Here is a 20,138-nt window from a genome sequence, read left to right on the forward strand (position 1 = left end):
TTTCCATTTGTTTTCATAAATGTGTATACTGTATAGGATATGTTTAAAAGGGAGTATGTCCTGACATTGGGAAAAAGCAGTTTTGTATATGTTCAATGGTACAATCCCCATTTGCCTGTCACGCCTTAGAACTGCTAGTGCCTTCCATCATACAGACACCGGACAAGCCATGCACAAGTGACATATTATAGCCTTTCTCAACCAGGGGTCCCTGAAATCCTAGGGTTCCTCCAGAGGTTTTTAGGAGTTCCTTGAGCAATGAGCAACTTCTTCCTCTCAGATGAGTAACCACTGACAATGATGATCTTTTTAGCTATATGCAAGGAGGGATTCTTCCCAATGGCCACAAATGTAAGGAGGCTTCTTCCTACTAACCATCATAGTAATGTACTGTGAGCTGTAGGTATAGTTAATAATAGCAGGAGTTCCTTGACCTCTGAAAGTTATTTAATTTTCAATAATTTCTATTAAGGTTTTGTGAGAAAGCAAACAAAATTTACAATAGTGCAAAGTGTGCCCACAGGGCTCGTTCAAACATAGTAAAAAAAGCTCGGCAATTGCCAGATACGGGTTAGAAAAATGCAAATATGTATAGTGCAAGGTACAAACAATTTCAATCGACCAAAGTAATCCATAGAACGGTAACTCAAGTCAGAATAATTACACTGCCTCCAATCCGCCACACCGGTGGGCAGCAGGCCCGGGCCCCGCCCCCCCTCCCCGGCGCCCCTCATGGGAACACACTGCGCCCAGGGAAGGAGGCGGTCCCTACCCCCCAATCCCACCATCGCATACTGCACCAGGGGAGGCATTTGCCATTGGTCAGTGCACTGGAAGTAGTAGAAATTTTGGGGGAGAAAAAATAAAATATAGAGAAGGGAAACGGAAAAGAAGGAAAAAAGAGGAAGAAGGAAAAGGAGCAGTAGCGGTGTATATAAAAGGGGTCAGCGCCCAGGCCCACCCCCCCCCATCAGGGGCACCAGCAACTCCCATTGTCCGACACGGACAGGGGCGCTCTTCTGTCATGGAGAGCCGGCCAGAGATCGGAGCCAAGGGTCCCAGGTCTTATCAAACCTCTGAAAGTTATTTAAAGGGCTCCCCCATAGTAAAAAGGTTGAGAAAGGCTGCCCTACTCCTTTATAGAATAACCTATCCAGGAAGAAAGAGAAATTGGGGGCCTTGGCTCCTAAGCAGTGAGTCAGGCTTTTGGCTTTCCTTTTTCTGTCCTACGCTAGAAGTATCAATGGGTCTGACTATCTGTGATGGGCAAGATCTTCCTCTTTTCTTTACCGTTTTGTGTTTATATATAAAAGACCAATTGTGGGGTATTTTTCCATATCTAATAACAATGGCTTGTCGTGTTTAAAAGTAGATATTGCATACCTAAAGCACAGAAATTTTACGTGGCTTGAGCGTCGCTCCTCTGACTTACTGCTATGACCTCTAAGCAGTATTTGAAAAATATCATTGTAATCCTCCGACTACTATGTACAGTATAAAGTAGCTTCTCAGGTTGTTAGGAAACCCATGCTGCTGATATCATGGTATTCATCTTTAATATAAACCAGCTGAAACCATACTTTGGCTTGTGTTGACAGGTCTCATTTAATCATCTACAAAAGTTGTATAGTAGCTTATAGGAACCAATCAAAAACTAGCTTTCTATGTAGCCCAATTAAACTGGGTTAAAAGCCTAAAACCTTTTGCAGTTTGAAGACTTTCATTTCACTAGGTGTATTAATATCCAACGTGTAATGAAAACTCATGCAACAGGATACGATTTAGATCTGCACAGTGAAAGAGTGATATTTACTATGCACACTTAGGGGTCTATTATAAGAAAAAAAATAAAAAGAATTGCATAGTCATTTGTCCAGTGGATCTGCATGTACATTCATTTTCTATGAACTGTGCAACAATTGTTCTTTAGGCTACTTTCTGTTCCAAATGTTTTAAATTTTAGGCAGTAGTAAATGACTGCATTATGGCCACTAGATGGAGCTGAGGAGTATAGGAAATAAGAACGTCTTTGATATACCATGTAACAATCCTAGAGAACACTAGGGGGAATTAGCAAATAAATAGTTACATTAAGGCCCCTTTCACATGAACAAACCCATTGGGTTCGCCTGTCCGTTTTTTCAGGCGGACCCATCTATTGGGAGGCGGATGTCAGCGGACATCCGCCTGGCATCCGATCCGACAAGATCCGCTGAAAACAGATGGATGGCGATACATTCGCCATCCGTCCAGCGGGTCAGATCGGATGGGATCAGATGAAAACGGACAGGTTGTTTGTTTTCATCCAATTTCCCCATAGAGGAGAGCGGGACTCTGACAGGTCCGTCTCTGCACAGACCTGTCATTCCTCCCCGCTGAGTAAGCGGAGTCTGTCAAAATGGATCCGCCCCGTGTGAAAGGGGCCTTAATTGCCAAATTCCCTCTAGCGTTCTTTGGAATTTACAGTACATTGCATCACTTGTTTCAAAAACAAATATATTTTCTATGCTCCTCAGCTCCATCTAGTGGCAATAATGCAGTTTATTCCTAATGCCCATAATAAAAGAATATTAATTCAGAAGAAAAACAACTTAAAAAAAACAAACAGTCACATTTGCCAATTCACAAGGAACAAATTTACAAGCAAATTCACTGGTCCAAAGGCTTTTCATTTTTATTTTTTATAAATAGATCCCTTAAATCCATTTATCATGTTGAAGTGTTGTTTTATATTAGATAACCCCTGAAGCTTCTCTCAAGTACCCTTTGACAAGTGTACGTTTATTACAAGAACCTTTAAGGTTCAAGCTATTTATTTAGACCTATTTTACATTCTATTTATTGTTTGCAAGAAATGTAAACTGTTTGAAAATTTTTTACAAGCATCAGTACCCCCAGGGATGCATGTGGTTGAGAACCTAAGGCTGTGTTCACACTGTTACACAGGTTATGCCGTGCATCAATGTGCATTGTATTAACATAGACCATTCAAGAAATCGCACCAAAAATGCTGCATGTATTCCTTTTTCTAACAAACCCCCCACAATGCACAGTAGTGTTTTACCCTGCGTTGTTGTGTGCTGCAGTTCCTGTTGATTGCAAGGTGTGTTGGGATGCCATTAAGGGCTTGTTCATCCAGCTCGAATGTTAAAACACGTGCGCTTGTTCAGGGGCAGTTGGTTCAACGCATGGCACTGTTTCTAGCCTAGAGTGAGTATACATATTTTTCATACCCAAGGGGCCACTGGGATAGGAGTGGAGGTGACATCACAATTCCCACCTCGTCCAATCAGAGAAAGTCTTGTATTCATTGAAAAAAGTACAAGGCATTCTGTGAATTTAAGTGGTTTCAAGTAACCCCCTGTGGTCAGTGCGCAGAAGGGAAACCCATGCTTGGGACTTTGAAATATGCATACTTCCACAGTGATTATCGGGAGGGCCGATATGCACTTTCCCCGAGGTGGTCGATATTACGGATATCTCGGAAAGTGCTTATACCGGAGTGATGCCTGCAGCTAGAGGCATCACCCCGGTACCGGCGTCCTTAGCCGACGGTCGACTGTCTTGTAATGACAACCGATGCGGCTGAGAAGCAACCGGGAGTCCTGGGCAACCAGTCTGTACAGCTGCCAAAGACCCGATCAAAGCTGCATTCAGCTCTGATCAGGTCTCCATGCAAAAACCCAGAAGTGATGTCATGACATCACTTCCGGGTACTGGCCCCAGATTTTAAAAAAGGACAGCATTCAAAATAGCCAAACTTGGCGTTTTAAATGCTTTTAAGTGCAGAGGAGGGGTTTGGGGTCTTTTAGACCCCCAAATCCTTCCAGAAGAGTACCTGTCAATTGAAAATAAATAAAAAAATGTTAACGACTTAAGCCCCGGAGGATTTGGCTGCTCAAAGACCAGGGCCTATTTTGCGATTCGGCACTGCGTGATTTTAACGGACAATTGCGCGGTCGTGCAATGCTGTACCCAAATGAAATTGACGTCCTTTTTTTCCCACAAACAGAGCTTTCTTTTGGTGGTATTTGATCACCTGTGCGATTTTAAACAAAAAAAGAGCAACAATTTTGAAAAAATAACAATATTTTTCACATTTTTTTATATGAAATTCCCAAAAAAATTTAAAAATCTAAATTTTTTAACATTTTAGGCCAATTTGTTTTCGGCTACATATGTGTGGTAAAAAAAAAATCGCAATAAGCGTATTTTGATTGGTTTGTGCAAATGTTATTGCGTCTACTAACTACGGGAAAAATTTATGTCATTTTTATTTTTTTACTAGTAATGGCGGCGATCTGCGATTTTTTTTTTTTTTGCGGGACTGCAACATTGCGTCGGATAGATCGGACCCTTGACTGACATTTTTGGGGGTACCAGTGACATTACTACAGTAATCAGTGCTATACATATTCACTGTTACTGTAAAAATGACACTGGCAGGGAAGGGGTTAACTTTATTGGTGATCAAGGGGTTAAATGTATCCCTAGGGGCGTGATTCTAACTGTGGGGGGCGTGGCTTGTGATGTAACCACAGAGACATACATCCTACATAGCAGAATCGTATGATCTCTGCTGTTACATTAGGGAGAATGACAGGCGGCTTTGTTTACATTAGCTGCCTGCCTTTCTCCCTCTCCAGCGGAAGGTCGCGAGTGACAGGCGGACATCGGAGCCGCCGGTCACTCGCGCGGGGAAGGCAGGGAACGAGCGGGAGCGCGCCACCGGCGACGCGCGCTCGCCCCCTAGAGGCTCGTGGGCTAGCGACGTAGCCCTACGTCGTTTTGCCTGTAGGGGGGCTGACTGCCGCAGTAATTAGTCGTGCGACGGTCGACAAGAGGTTAAATGTATGAAAATATCGGCCCATACCGATATGCAATGACCAAAATATTGGTATCGGTATCAGCAACGAAAGACCAATATCGGTCAATCCATAGTAAGTATGCAATGGCATTTAGCTTTAAGTATGAATGGTACCACAGCACACCAATGCATAACACATACATGACCACAGCACACCAATGTCAACCCAGCCTTGGGGAACACTTGACAAACCTACCTACAGGTCATCCACCAACAGTGCCAGTTGATCATTGCTATAAATGAACACATGAAGGTCAGCCAGTGTGGGAACCTACAAAACCACAAATGTCGGTCATGTCAGCAGAACGTATTTTGGGGAAACTACTTTAGAACAATGTACTTTAACCTTTGAATGTACAGTATTAAGTTATGACCTAAAGCACATCATCAAAATCCACGTAAGTGAACTCTTGTAGCAAAAAACTAAAAGGTACTCTGTGTCCTAGACACAAATATTCAGTTACTAACTGGTGTGTAAATGTTCAACCAAACTGTGAGCCAGACAAAAGGGTGTAGTGTGTTCAGTAAGGTGACACTAGACTCTGCTTGGCAGGGATTACTCGATGTAAAAAAGGACCACTAGAGCTCAGATACAATCGTACCTGTGCTAGTAAAAGGACTATACTGTGCACCTTATCATGATGCATGCTTGGAAGCTCCCCATCTGTTGTAAATATTAAAGTTCAGCTTTTCCGTGCCAAACCCTTAGTCTGTGGTGTAGGTGTGTCCTGATGTACAAAGTCTGCTTCTTCCTGTTGTTTGCAGTTTATGTACAATTTTCATTTTTTATTACAGCACTTTATTTTTAATAAAATTTTTGAAAGTTACGATGTTTGTGATTTTTTTTTTTTTTTTTTTTTTTTAAGGGAGGGTAGAGTTATGTTTGTGCTTTATATAATGCCGCTATCAATTAAGTGTTACAAATATGCAAAAAAAAAATGTAGGAAGGGGGGCAAATACATAGTTACATAGTTAGTCTGGTTGAAAAAAGACACAAGTCCATCCAGTTCAACCAATAAAAGGGGAAAAAAATCATACTACCTTATATACACAATCCTATACCCACAATTGATCCAGGGAAAGGCAAAAAACCTCTGCAAAGCGTGATCCAATTTGCTCCAGCAGGGGAAAAAATGTCTTCCTGATCCCCCGAGAGGCAATCGGATATTCCCTGGATCAACTTTACTTATAAATAAAGTATCCAGTAACCTATAAATAAAAGTATCCTTCAGACTTTTGGGGGGGACAACTGTGGCCATTGGAAGTAGAAATTGTCCTGGCATCAGTGGGCGTAAACAACGCAAACAATTTCTCCCCCAGTACATGTAAAAATGTACAAGGGGAGGGAGGAATCGTGCTCCATCTTTGGTGTCAGTGGGAGGAATAGTGCTCCACCATGGGAGGAATAGTGCTCCACCATGGGAGGAATAGTGCTCCACCATGGGAGGAATAGTGTTCCATCATTGCTGTCAGTGGGAGGAATAATGCCCCATCATTGGGTGTCAATGGGAGAAATAATGCCCAATCCTTGGTGTCAGTGGGAGGAATAGTGCCCGTCTTTGGTATCAGTGGGAGGAATAATGCCCCATCTTTGGTATCAGTGGGAGGAATAGTGCCCCATCTTTGGGTTAGTGGGAGGAATAGTGCCCCATCATTGGCGCCAATGGGAGAAATAGTGCCCCATTGTTGTCAGTAGCAGAAATTATGCTCCATTGTTGGTGTCAGTAGGAGGAATAGTGTCTTGTATCAGTGGGAGAAAAGGTGCCCCAAGGAACGGATAAAGGCAAGCAAAGGGTGTCAGTTTGGAGAACACTTCTCTAGACATAGAATTCTCCCTTGTCCTCTGTGATGACCTTAAAGTGAATAACTGAACACCAAGTTCACTATATGGACCCCTTATGTATTTATACATGTTGATCATATCCCCTCAATCTCTTCTTCCCAAGAGAAAATAAATTCAGTTCCTATAATCTTTCCACATAGCTGAGCTCCTCCATGCCTCTTATCAGTTTGGTTGCCTTTCACTTTCTCCAGTTCCCAGATATCCTTTTTTGAGAACTGGTGCCCAAAACTGAACTACATATTCCAGATGAGGTCTTACTAATGATTTGTACGGGGGTAAAATGATATCACTCTCTCTGGAGTCTATATCTCTCTTAATACAAGAAAGAACTTTGCTTGCTTTGGAAACTGCAGCTTGCCAGATGTGGCAGATGATCACAGACAAACGTGGCAGATGATGTGCGCCAGATGATCACGGACAGATGTGCCAGATGTTCACTGGGCCAGATTGTTTTACTGGAACAGATGTGTGACAGTTGCTTTTACTGTGCTGGGGACTCTAGCTAGGTGATCAGTGAGTAAAAAGCAGTAAAAGAGTAAAAGTGCGGTAAACTTACTGATCCCTGGCTGGCAGCACAGATCCGCTCTCCTTCTCACTGATCTGTGTGAGGAGAAGCACAGCCATTATGTGATCAGGAGGGTCAATCACAGAGCCCTCCTTCTGATCAGTGTTGCGCTATGTCTGGGGGACACAGGCACACTGGGATGGCACGGCCACGCAATCTCCCTCCTTCTGAAGGACATTCAGGAACGTCCACTCAGAAGGAGGAAGCTCCCACCCAGCCGTATATGTGCAGTGGCCGGGTGGGAGGTGGTTAAATTGTCCTCACACACACCCAACACAAACACCCTCTGCCCACCTATATAGTCCTCTGGCTAATAAAACTCCACAAGAGGCCGTCTGTTCTAATCACCAGGAAGTATATTCTTCCCTCGTCCATCTTCCAGGAAGCATGCTGTAGTCTCCGCTAGCACGGTTATAACCCAATCAAACTTCTTGACCCAGGTCAGCTTTCCAGCAACAGTTGGCCTTTGATGTTACTGTAACTCAGAAAATCAGTCATTTTAATTCACACCATCCTAGGAGGTCTTAGCTGATGTTCTTCTTCCCCCATACATCACATCAGGAGGCCTATGTGGGAACATCGTGTTAGGAAATCAAATCCCGTTTATGACTCCTCGTTATACACACCCTGCTGGGGAAACTTGCTGTACTGGCATTCCAAGACGACAATTTCCAACATAGGCCAAAATGGCTTTAGCCAGCATTGTTCTGCTGAGAACAGCTTCTACACCCCACTCAGTCAGGTACCGCCACCTTCTTATGTGACGCTATCGGTACGCCGACTGGCCCCACCACCCCCTCCTCCTTTTCCAATAAAGGACGATGCCTTCTGGGATTTGAGATGTACATATCCCAGGAAGCAATGCAGGCAAAGTGCACGTCATACGTTCGCCTAGACAAATGAGATACATGGCGGAGGGGTGCTTTTACCAAAAAATTACACAAATACCTGATTTCTGCAGCGGGAGAGGAGGGGTGGGTGGGAGGCAACGTGCCCTGGAGGGTGAAGTTCCACTTTAATGCATTCCCTGCATTGTAGAGTAACTCTACTTTTGTTAAGAAAAACTATTCCCTCTGGATTATCTTTGTACATTGCAAGGATTTTGAAGAAATAGCAGTTTGTTTGTGTCTATGTGCTGAGTAAATCTGTATGGGACTGATTTTATAATTATCAATCAGCTGCTGCACCTGCAGTGCTCTAATGTGGAAACTTGCAGGGTCTGCATCCTTTAGACATGATTTGGAGAGGATCTCACCGAAAATGAAATCTGTGTTGCAGAGGATGCTTAAAACCTGACTTGTATCTTATTGTAGACTTCTGGGAAAATCAGTGAGCCAATCACACAAGCAGGAAATTACATTTATGGGGGGTTGTTCTGTACACCATCTGTATACAGAACAGCTCCAGGTAGCTATATTGCATTGCATTTTACAGAAAATTACAGAGCTGCAGATTGAAAAGGAAAGGTACTTTTTCAGAACATTTAGTCCCCATGCACACAGGGCGTTAGAAAAAATGAGCTGTAAAGCCACTACCAATGCCAGGAAAAAGCAGCTGTTAAATGCGCTCTTACTAGCTATTTGCATTGGTGTTGATGCGTGTTTGGACGTGTTTCAAAATCAATGCTTCCCTATGAGAGTCGTCATAACTGATCTGACTTTCAGCCCACTGATTTGAAGTTGCATCCAAGTTGGATCAACTTGGGCTCTGAGGATCTTGAAGAAGAACCCCATGCCAAAATCTATTGCATCGTAGCATGCAGCCAGGAAAGGTCAGGAAAGGGGGGAACATGGACGAGTGAGCCTCCTGGACAATACCAGGCCACACGCTCTCAACATGGGGGGGGGGGGGGGAGGGTGGGTGCTTTAGGGCAGGAGGGCTCTGTGTTACATGGCGTCACAAGGGGTGAGGTCTCATGTTGACGTCACCAGATAACCACGCCCCATGACTATATAAGAAGCGGCAGAGAACGAAGCTGGCAGGACGGGAGACCGCAACAGAGGCGAACCGGGTCAGTGGCAGAGAAAACAGCAATGACTGAGAAGACTGGAAGAAGAACACCAGAGGAAGAAGACCAAAGGAAGTTTTTTAATAAACAACTTGTCAAAACAGTCTCCTTTTTCTTTATACTACACTTCCTTTTTTTGGGTGAATGGGTAGGAGTACAATGTACACCATACTTACTCACATAGGGGGGCCAAGATCTGGGGCCCCTTTGTTAAAGGGGGCTTTCAGATTCCAATTAGCCCCCTGTCCATAGACTCCCACCCCCGTTGAGGGCACGTGTACTGGTATGGTCCAGGAGGGGGGTGCTCGCTCCCCCCCCCTTTTCCTGACCTGCCGGGCTGCATGCTCAGATAAGGGTCTGGTGTACATTTTGGGGGGAACCCCAAGCCATTTTTTATTTTTTTTATTTTGGAGTGGTGTTCTCTTTTAAGATCCATACCAGACTCAAAGGGCCTGGTATGGATCTTGGGGGAGCAACGCTGGTTTTTTTTTTTTTTCTTTTTAATTTTGGCTTGGGGTTCCCCTGCAAGATCCTCAGAGCACAAGTGGCATACCACAGATCATGATGATCCAACTTCCATTCAAATCGATTGGCTGAAAGTGGGATCAGTAAAGACGGCTCTTATAGGGAACCACTGACTTTGACATGTCAAAAAAAAAAAAAAAAAAACACTTGACGTGGCTTAATTCTGTATCCAGCTTTAAGCTGCGTTTAGCAGCATCAGATGTTTTTACAGCTGTATCAGTGGTCTTCAGAATGTGCTGGCCCTGGGTTTCTTTGCAGCTTCTATGCCACTTACAGCTCCTCAAAACCTATGTGTGCATGAGGCCATAGAATAATATGGAGGGGCGTTTTTTAGCTGCAAAAAAAAAAGAGAAAGTCTGACGCTGATAAAAGCAGCTGTAAAAAAAAGCCCTGTGTGCATGGGTACCTATTTACAATATGACTTGTGTCCCAATTGTATACGATATATATATATATATATATATTTTTTTTTTTTTCTTCCTTTCTTCCTAACTTTTTTCCCAAAGAAAGAGAAGTTACTTTTTCAAGTTAAAAAAAAATCCCCCAACCCTAAAAAGTTACCAGATTCCTCCACTGATCCAGCATCGTAGCATCTGCAATAACGCTGCCCCCTGTTCCTAGTTTTGCAGGGGACTGAGAACAGCAGGAGGGGTGAACCATAATTGGCCAGTCTATGGCCCCCTCCTCTCGACAGAAGTCAATTGTTTAAAATAAATTTCCACTAATGAGCAGTTGCAGCCACTAATAAGTGTATTCTTATGATGACGGGTGCCGCTGTCATAAAACAATGTCCTGGCAGAAGGATTTCTCCATCCACCTCGTTTGTATGAATGGAGGAAACAATCACGAAGCTGGTGGATATCAGAGACCTTGCGCTCCTTCGCCTTCCATTTGAGGATGCCCCTCAGATGCTCAATAGGGTTTAGGTATGGAGACATGCTTGGCCAGTCCATCACCTTTACCCTCAGCTTCCTTAGCAAGGCAGTGGTCGTCTTGGAGGTGTGTTTGGGATCATTATCATGTTGGAATTCTGCTCTGCGGCCCAGTCTCCAAAGGGAGGGGGATCATGCTCTGCTTCAGTAGGTCACAGTACATGTTGGCATTCATGGTTCCCTCAATGAACTGTAGCTCCCCAGTGCCAGCAGCACTCATGCAGCCCCAGACCATGACACTTCCACCACCATGCTTGACTGTAGGCAAGACACACTTGTCTTTGTACTCCTCACCTGGTTGCCACCACACATGCTTGACACCATCTGAACCAAATAAGTTTATCTTGGTCTCATCAGACCACAGGAGATGGTCCCAGTAATCCATGTCCTTAGTCTGCTTGTCTTCAAAAAATTGTATGTGGGCTTTCATGGGCACAATCTTTAGAAGAGGCTTCCTTCTGGGACGACAGCCATGCAGAACAATTTGAGGCAGTGTGAGGCATATTGGTCTGAGCACTGACAGGCTGACCCCCCACCCCTTCAACCTCTTTAGCAATTCTGGCAGGACTCCTATGGCTATTTCCCAAAGACAACCTCTAGATATGACGCTGAGAACGTGCACTCAACTTCTTTGGTTGACCATGATGAGGCCTGTTCCGAGTGGAACCTGTTCTGGTAAGCCGCTTTACGATCTTGGCCACTGTGCTGCAGCTCAGTGTCAGGATCTTGGCAATCTTCTTATAGCCTAGACCATCTTTATGTAGAGCAACAATTCTTTTTTTTTTAAGATCCTCAAAGACTTCTTTACCATGAGGTGCCATGTTGAACTTCCAGTGACCAGTATGAGAGAGTGAGAGCGATAACACCAAATATAACACACCTGCTCCCCATTCACACCTGAAACCTTGTAACACGAACGAGTCACATGACACCAGGGAGGGAAAATGGCTAAAATGGCCCAATTTTTTACATTTTCACTTAGCGGTCTACTCATTTTTGTTGCCAGTGGTTTAGACATTAATGGCTGTGTATTGAGTTATACAAGCTGTAAACTCACTACTTTTCATGTGACAACACTGAAGAAATGACACTTTGCTACAATGTAAAAAGATAACATTTTTACAAAAAATGTGAGGGGTGTACTCACTTTTGTGAGATACTGTATATGTGTGGGTGACATCAAGTGTTATAATACATTATAAGTTGTTTCTTAGCACTGCTATAATATATTCTTTTACGATGTTGAGAGCATTAGCTGTCCAGGTCTCTCCCTCCTTATTGGCTGAGACACAGGAGCGGGCTCCATTGGCTCCCGCTGCTGCCAATCCAAGTCAGTGAGCCAATGAGGAGAGAGAGGGGGCGGGGCCGAGCCACAGCTCCGTGTCTGAATGGACATACAGAGCAGTGGCTCAGCTGGGGTGCCCCCATAGCAAGCTGCTTGGTGTGGGGGCACTCGGCAGTAGGGGGGCCCAGGAGAGCGGCCAGGGACCTGAAAAGAAGAGGATCTGGGCTGCTTTGTGCAAAACCACTGCACAGAGCAGGTAAGTAGAACATGTTTGTTATTTTTAAACAAAAGAAAAACAAGACTTCAGTATCTCTAAGTTTACAATCACTCTCAATCTCTGATACAATCTGTGTTTTATTGAGTGGAAAGAGTACAAGTAAAGTTCATCAGTCAGCATAGCAATCAGATAAAATTTATTGCTGACCTTTTGGGGGGGGGGATTTCATCTCTTGCGTATCTTCCCTTTATAAATATTTAGATTGCAGTTACTGCCAACGTGCTTACGGTCATCTCCTATCTAATCTTTTTCAGGATAATCACATGAAGACAGTTGTCTATACTTTAGCAGCCCATAGATTATGCATTCTTTTTCTTTCTACCATCAGTGGAAAGAAAGAAAATGCTTGATTTCCCCGTTAACACAGTGAGCATTGATGGGAGAATGGAAGAATCTCCCCCCAGCATTATTGTGTTCAGCCAGCGGAAAGCTTTCCCTACACAATGATCAATGCTGGCAGCTATAGCCACTGGCAGTGATCGCATGAAAAAATCCAACAGGCTGGTTATATTGGAATTGATCAATGGATCGACTTTAGTACAACCAGCCTATCCATAGATGGGTCAAATCTTGGCTGGTCCCTGCTGAACCAGCTGGGATTCAATCCATCTATTGCCAGCTTTAGGCTTCATGCACACAGGTGCAACAAAAGCACATTTGGTGTTTTTGTTTTTTTTTCTTTTAAGGGCTCATTCAGGTGAGGTTGGGGGCAGTAAAACCCCCACAGTTAAGCCATGGTTCTACTGCCCCACAGCCAGCAATTATAACCCCAGTCGCTTTCAGCAAGAGCTACTGCACACCGATCAGGACCTATTCAAGTGAATTGAACTGCTCTGTGAGCAACCTGAAACCGCGTGCTAAGCGCATGGTTGTGGCGTGTTAGTGCAAAGTCTAAAGGGTTAAAGCTCGCTGTCAGGTCATGCCACTCAGCCGATTTAGGATGGGAAAAGGTCCTGACTTTACAGTGGAGATCCACCCAGATCCCTGGACCAGGCAGCTGGGTCAGCCTCTCCGCTGCGCAGCTGGGAGACGGAGCCAGCCACTCCCTCTCCAGCCTAGTTCTCCAGTGAGCACTGGAGGGGCAGAGCAAGGAGCTGGTGACTTACAGTCACTGCTCTCTACTAAGAGCAGGGGGGAGAACTGAGTGATCAGGGGTGCAGATGCAGCAGGGGACAGATACAGCATTGAACCTCATACTTCTCTTTTAAAGCAGGCAGTGAGGAGGCGATACAAGACTTCTTAACTGCCCGCCAAACACCTCTGAAAGTGATAGGAGTATGGACTGCTTTTGAGAGTGCCGTCAGTCCCTGGCACACATGTGAATGAGCCCTTACACCTCTGAAAGCAGCCGCATGTTCGCTAATGTGCCCATGCATCTGCAGGTGTTTAAATACGTATTTTTGTGTAGCAAGTTTAAGGGATAAAAGAAAATTGCCCCAAACTTGCACTCCTGAAGAAGCATATTTGAGCTTTTTAATGCTTAAGTGCATAAAACACACACAATATATACAGTACAGACCAAAAGTTTGGACACACCTTCTCATTCAAAGAGTTTTCTTTATTTTCATGACTATGAAAATTGTAGAGTCACACTTCAAGAGGTAGTCACCTGAAAGGGGTTTCACTTCACAGGTGTGCCCTGTCAGGTTTAATAAGTGTGATTTCTTGCCTTATAAATGGGGTTGGGACCATCAGTTGTGTTGTGCAGAAGTCAGGTGGATACACAGCTGATAGTCCTACTGAATAGACTGTTAGAATTTGTATTATGGCAAGAAAAAAGCAGCTGAGTACAGGAAAACGAGTGGCCATCATTACTTTAAGAAATGAAGGTAAGTCAGTCCGAAAAATTGGGAAAACTTTGAAAGTGTCCCCAAGTGCAGTCACAAAAACCATCAAGCGCTACAAAGAAACTGGCTCACATGCGGACCGCCCCAGGAAAGGAAGACCAAGAGTCACCTCTGCTGCGGAGGATAAGTTCATCCGAGTTAACAGCAGCTCAGATTAGAGACCAGGTCAATGGCACACAGAGTTCTAGCAGCAGACACATCTCTAGAACAACTGTTAAGAGGAGACTGTGTGAATCAGGCCTTCATGGTAGAATATCTGCTAGGAAACCACTGCTAAAGAAAGGCAACAAGCAGAAAAGACTTGTTTGGGCTAAAGAACACAAGGAATGGACATCAGACCAGTGGAAATCTGTGCTTTGGTCTGATGAGTCCACATTTGAGATCTTTGGTTCCAACCACCGTGTCTTTGTGCAACGCAGAAAAAGGAAACGGATGGACTCTACATGCCTGGTTCCCACCGTGAAGCATGGAGGAGGAGGTGTAGGGGTGCTTTGCTGGTGACACTGTTGGGGATTTATTCAAAATTGAAGGCATACTGAACCAGCATGGCTACCACAGCATCTATAGCATGCTATTTCATCCGGTTTGCGTTTAGTTGGACCATCATTTATTTTTCAACAGGACAATGACCCCAAACACACCTCCAGGCTGTGTAAGGGCTATTTGACCAAGAAGGAGAGTGATGGGGTGCTGCGCCAGATGACCTGGCCTCCACAGTCACCGGACCTGAACCCAATCGAGATTGTTTGGGGTGAGCTGGACCGCAGAGTGAAGGCAAAAGGGCCAACAAGTGCTAAGCATCTCTGGGAACTCCTTCAAGACTGTTGGAAGACCATTTCAGGTGACTACCTCTTGAAGTGTGACTCTACAATTTTCATAGTCATGAAAATAAAGAAAACTCTTTGAATGAGAAGGTGTGTCCAAACTTTTGGTCTGGACTGATAATATATATATATATATATACACACACACACACACACACACACACACACACACACACACACACACACACGCACACACACGCATTCTACTGGTTAGAATAGCTGAATATTGTAGCTAACAGAACAGAGTTTACATGCATACACCTCTAAATGCCATGTGCATGTAAACACGTATAATTATGCGCCAAAATGAGCATTTATTAAGCTCCTGCCAGAAAGGTCCAGTGTTATCTACTAGTACTTTAACCTGCCTACTGGGCACCTTTACCCCCTTCCTTTCCAGGCCAATTTTCAGCTTGCAGCGCTGTCACACTTTTTGAAGGACACTTGCGTGGTCATGCAACACTGTATCCATATAAAGGTTTTATCATTTCTTTTTTAACACAAACAGAGCTTCCTTTTGGTAGTATTTACCACTGGGTTACTTTTTTTTTGCTAAACAAACAAAAAAAGACCAAATATTTTGGAAAAAAAAAACAACTTCTCATAGATTGTTATAAAATTTTACAAACCGGTAATTTTTCGCTTTCACTGATGTATGCTGATGATGCTGCACTGATGGGCAGAAATGGTAGGACTGTGCCGTTAATCAGTGCTGATGTCTCAATAACACAAGCTGGTGATCGGCTTTCTTCTTCTCTCCTTACGCTGCCGGCTTGTGTCTACATCCTGTGATCAGCTGTCATTGGACACAGCTGATCACGCAGTAAAGGGCTGCTGTGATTGGCCCTTTACAATGATCTGTGATCAGCTGAGTCCGAAGGGGGGCGCACAGGCAGCGCGATCAGGGGAGGATGGCAAATCAAAGCTGGCCATACACTGTATGAAAAATCGGCCGAAATTCGGTCATTTGGACAGTTTGTTCGGTTCTTGGCCAATTAATGGGCACGTATCGGTAGTGAAGATTTTGAGCCGAAAAATTGAAGGACAAGTTTGGAAATTTTCTGCTGACCGAATACGATTAATTGAAAAGGTTAATGTGTTTTTTTCCCAAACTTTTGCACTAGGTATATGGGACTAACTGAACAAAAAATGGATTAATTTATGTCCATTGAACGATTTATCATTTGAAATTTGGTCATTACATGATGGCATCATCGTCTGCTCCCACGGCCGATTTTTCGTTTTTCAAAAAGGAGTTACAATGATTTTTCGGCTACTGTATGGCCAGCATTAGCCTGCAATGTAGCCGTCTTTCGGCTATAGCGTGGGCAGGAAGTAGTTAATACACCCATGTGCAAGAGGCCTTAATCTAGCTATACAGGGTTAGATTTTTGTTCTAACATTCATACAGAATCGTTCATTGAAAACCCTTAAAAACCCACTGAAAACCCAGATCTGCTATTTGGATGAAATCCCAGCGTATTAAGCAGGTTTGATTACAATATGTACTATTTTTCTCAAACGAAAACTTAATTTCATAGTTAAAAAGTTTGTTCAAGAAAAATTCTCCATCCTTCTCCTTTAAATCTTGTCATTTTGTTCAAATAACTCGACTGACTATTATAATAATAAATGAATGTTATGAAAAATAAATTCTACTGGTGTATGGCCAGCTTTAGTCAATAGGGAGCACCTGGTCACAGTGGATTGCATTCATCTCTGCAGCCTCATCACCCTGCTTACAAAGTCTCATACTCAGTACTTTATGTTCTGCTGGTGTGCAGCTCCCTCTGCTGGAAAATGCTGGAATCACAGAGATATATGGGAAATCTGACTTCTCAGCAGAGGAAAACCACAGATTGCTCTTACCATACTGTCATATAAGGACAGTAGCAGCCTCACACTTCATCAGTCAGGTTTTCCAATGGAAATTCCAATTTGATCATTCCCATCTTACTGTTGGCAGTATTTGTTGAGATGTGCTGCTGAGAACAGTGTTTTTATTACAACAGACATTTACATGGCACAGTAAGCAAACACAAGGAAACAAGTTTTCACTCCTTAAAAATATTTATAAAATTGTGCTTAGATTAGTTCAGTAAATTAAACAGTAAATTAAACATACCCTATGGTAACAAATATTTCATTTCATGAGAAACGTTACCTGTTCATATCAAGCAGTTCATCTGCACAGATCTGCATCTGGTCACTAAAAATATGAAGATGCTGAAATTTTTTTACACTCCATAGATACCCATCATCAACAGCAAAGTAACTTCATTTAAAAGACAAAAATACAATCAGATCAAAAAGGGAAGGCAGGAAAATGTTTCACTTTGCAAAAAATGCATCATTAGAGTCCAACTCCAGGGAATGTTAAAGGGCAAGTTCACCTTTAAAAAAAAAAACAAAAAAAAAAAAAAAACAGTAAGTGCACATTTTTTTTTGTTCAGTTTAATGAACTACTTAGAGTCCTCGACAGAACCCGGTAGTTCATTGTGAACTACAAGCCGTCAGCCCCATAGGCTTTCGGTACTTGTAGTTCATTCATTCACCGAACCCTGTGAATGAATAATAAGGCTGTGTGGGTGGCCGCGCTCTTTTCAAACAATGACAGCAATGGCGAGGAGAAGATCCCTGACCCACTGTCACAAGGAGGGGGGAGGGGGGGGGGGAGCGGCTGCAGGGGCAGGAACATGTTACATGTTTCCAAAGATGATCCTTTAAAAGCAGAACTAAACTTGAATATACTTACCTCTGTTCCAACAGTCCAATGCTTGTGAGGTCCCTTGCTAGCATCTTTTCCTCTGTTTCTTCCCGTTTCTGGTTTTCGACCATCTTGTCTGGTCAACACAGGGTGACGTCACTGTGCATGCGCAGGAGGGAAGTCATCCCAGTGCACACCAATTGTGCCAGCATGTAAACAGTGCTGTGTATGTGCAGCTCAATGTACATTCTACAGGGATTTGCAAACAGGCAGGTACGTTTATTTTATTAGAGAAGAGACACTGCACGACTTTTCTGCAATAAAAAGTCTGCCTGTTCACAATTTTTTATGTTTTGCCTTTTGGATAGAACAGGTGTTAGCATTGCTGCCTGATTTTTTTAAGGGAGGATTTTCCTTCACCTCCTGTCCCCGTGGAGCCAGTTAATAGGGCCGGAAGTGTGGGGAAATTCCCTGAGTGTGGACAGGAATCAAAGTCAGAGCGGTTGTAAACCTTCCCTACCCCCCATAAAGAGAGCCTGTCACTAACTTACAAAACTTCACTGGTAAAAGCAAAGAAAAATTAGGTATTATAAACAAATGCATTTTTTTTTCTTTGTCATAAACAATTTTTACTTATAAAAGGTGCCTCTGAAGTTGCTAGCAAATTTGGCTACTTCAGGAGAAGTAGTTCCCTAGCACAGCCCCCTCCCTCCTTAAACATCATGACCCTCTCCTACCCAATTACTGACTGTGCTGGCCAAGCTCCTCTGCCCCTCCAATCACTTCTCTACATAAACTTGTAAGTAGCTGCCGGGGGGGGGGGGGGGGGGGAGGTGGGGTTTGGAAGAGTGAAGGGGAATACTATAGGGTGGCACTTGAATGACAGCTGAATGAGTCTGCTTGCATCACATGCAAGATGGCGGTGCTCAGCAGCAGTCTCGGCTCTTGCGGATATCCACACAAGGGAGGCTTTTTTCAGGTAAGCAACATGCTTAAAATACAATGGGGGACATTTATCAAGCAAATTACCCACACAATGGGGTTGATTTACTAGAACTGGAGAGTGCAAAATGTGGAGCAGCTGTGTCAAATCAGCTTCAAACTTCAACTTGGTAAATTAAACTTTGCCAAATAAAATGAAAGCTAATTGGTTTCTATGCAGAGCTGCACCAGATTTTGCACTCTCTACTTTTAGTAAATAAACCCCAATTAGTCATAAATCAGATCGCTTTGCCTTTAGCAAAGGCTCAGCGACAGATGTACAGGGCTGTGTGTCAGGACAGCCAAGTGAAACAGTTTGAACATTTCTAACAGATTTTTTACTGAAGATGAACCAGATTTCACTATAAAAAGATGAAGAACTATAGCGTGGTCAGGGTCAGGTGTAATGCACTCGCAGCCAAAGGAGGGATTTAGGACTCCGGCTGTATTTTTGTTAAAAATCTGTATCACGATCCATCTCCCTCTTCTTGTTCAGCATCACTTTGCCTTGGGACAGAATTGATAAGTGTCCCCCACTGAATGCACATATAACCTTATGGGAATATTATTGCTCTAAAAACAGGGTCTCATAATGCCTGTGGCCCCACTGGGAAAATTTCCACTATAGCCCTTGTTCACTGTCATCCATCATTAGGACAGAAAAAAAATACCTATTGGAGATTCTTGCCCATCCTAACTCAATGCAAAAAAACTTAAAAAAAAAAAAAAAAGGTTTGGCTGGAGTTGAGCAAGTTAAAAGCTGTAAACTCATATGGATCACATTGTGTGGTTGTGCGTCCAGCCCACATGTCTCTATATGTTCAAAAATTTCCAGTTTTTCCCTACATAAAAGTAAACAGAACATAAACTGGCAACAAATTGCAAACGCAAATCAGTAGTTCAGTATAAATTCACCAAATACATTATAAAGAGCGTATTTCTGGTAGAAGTAGTCCATAGCAGAGATTCATTATAAATTGCATAGGTACAACCAGGTATTCACAGTTGACAGATTAATTCCAGTGCTTGTACTGAAGGGTCAACGCAGGCAAATTGCAAGAAGCAATCACAGCACGATCTTGAAGGAGCTGAAGAGTAAAAAGAGAAATGTGAAAGTGCTGATTAAAGTTTCTCTATTCATCAACACAAAGTAAGACAGATATCCCCAGTTTTTTGGCTGCAGGATAGCCTCTTGCCTACGGACTATAGGCCCTGGCTTTTGAGGGGGCTCTATTTTAAAGGAGGTGTGTGCCTGGGGAACCCTTTGGAGTGATCTTGCTTCTGATTTGGGTCCATGTCTCCCAGAAACACACAGACTCCGGGAATCTAGGACCTGGATGCAGATTTGGGGCCTTTGTGCCCAAACCAGCAATGACTGCTTTAGACTGTGAGACTCAGAGCAGATTCTAATATAATCAGCTCAAAACAACCTCCTGCTATAATCTGTTTACTTAGGGGTCTTTCTCCCATGGTATCA

At 43.5% G+C, this 20,138-nt stretch overlaps 1 protein-coding gene across 1 annotated transcript in view; it reads right to left on the reverse strand.

Annotated features, from left to right (window-relative positions):
- Nucleotides 1–19,376: 19,376 nt before the first annotated feature.
- The window catches only part of CIB1 (calcium and integrin binding 1), a 43,988-nt gene continuing 43,226 nt past the window's right edge, over nucleotides 19,377–20,138 (reverse strand). The window contains exon 7 of the mRNA XM_082256182.1: nucleotides 19,377–19,749. Within this exon, the coding sequence (XP_082112308.1) occupies nucleotides 19,728–19,749 (22 nt within the window). The 3' untranslated portion in view covers nucleotides 19,377–19,727. The remainder of the gene's footprint in view (nucleotides 19,750–20,138) is intronic.

This window comes from Pelophylax lessonae (genome assembly GCF_965119305.1).
Source record: "Pelophylax lessonae genome assembly, chromosome: 4".
Taxonomy (NCBI): Eukaryota; Metazoa; Chordata; class Amphibia; order Anura; family Ranidae; genus Pelophylax; species Pelophylax lessonae.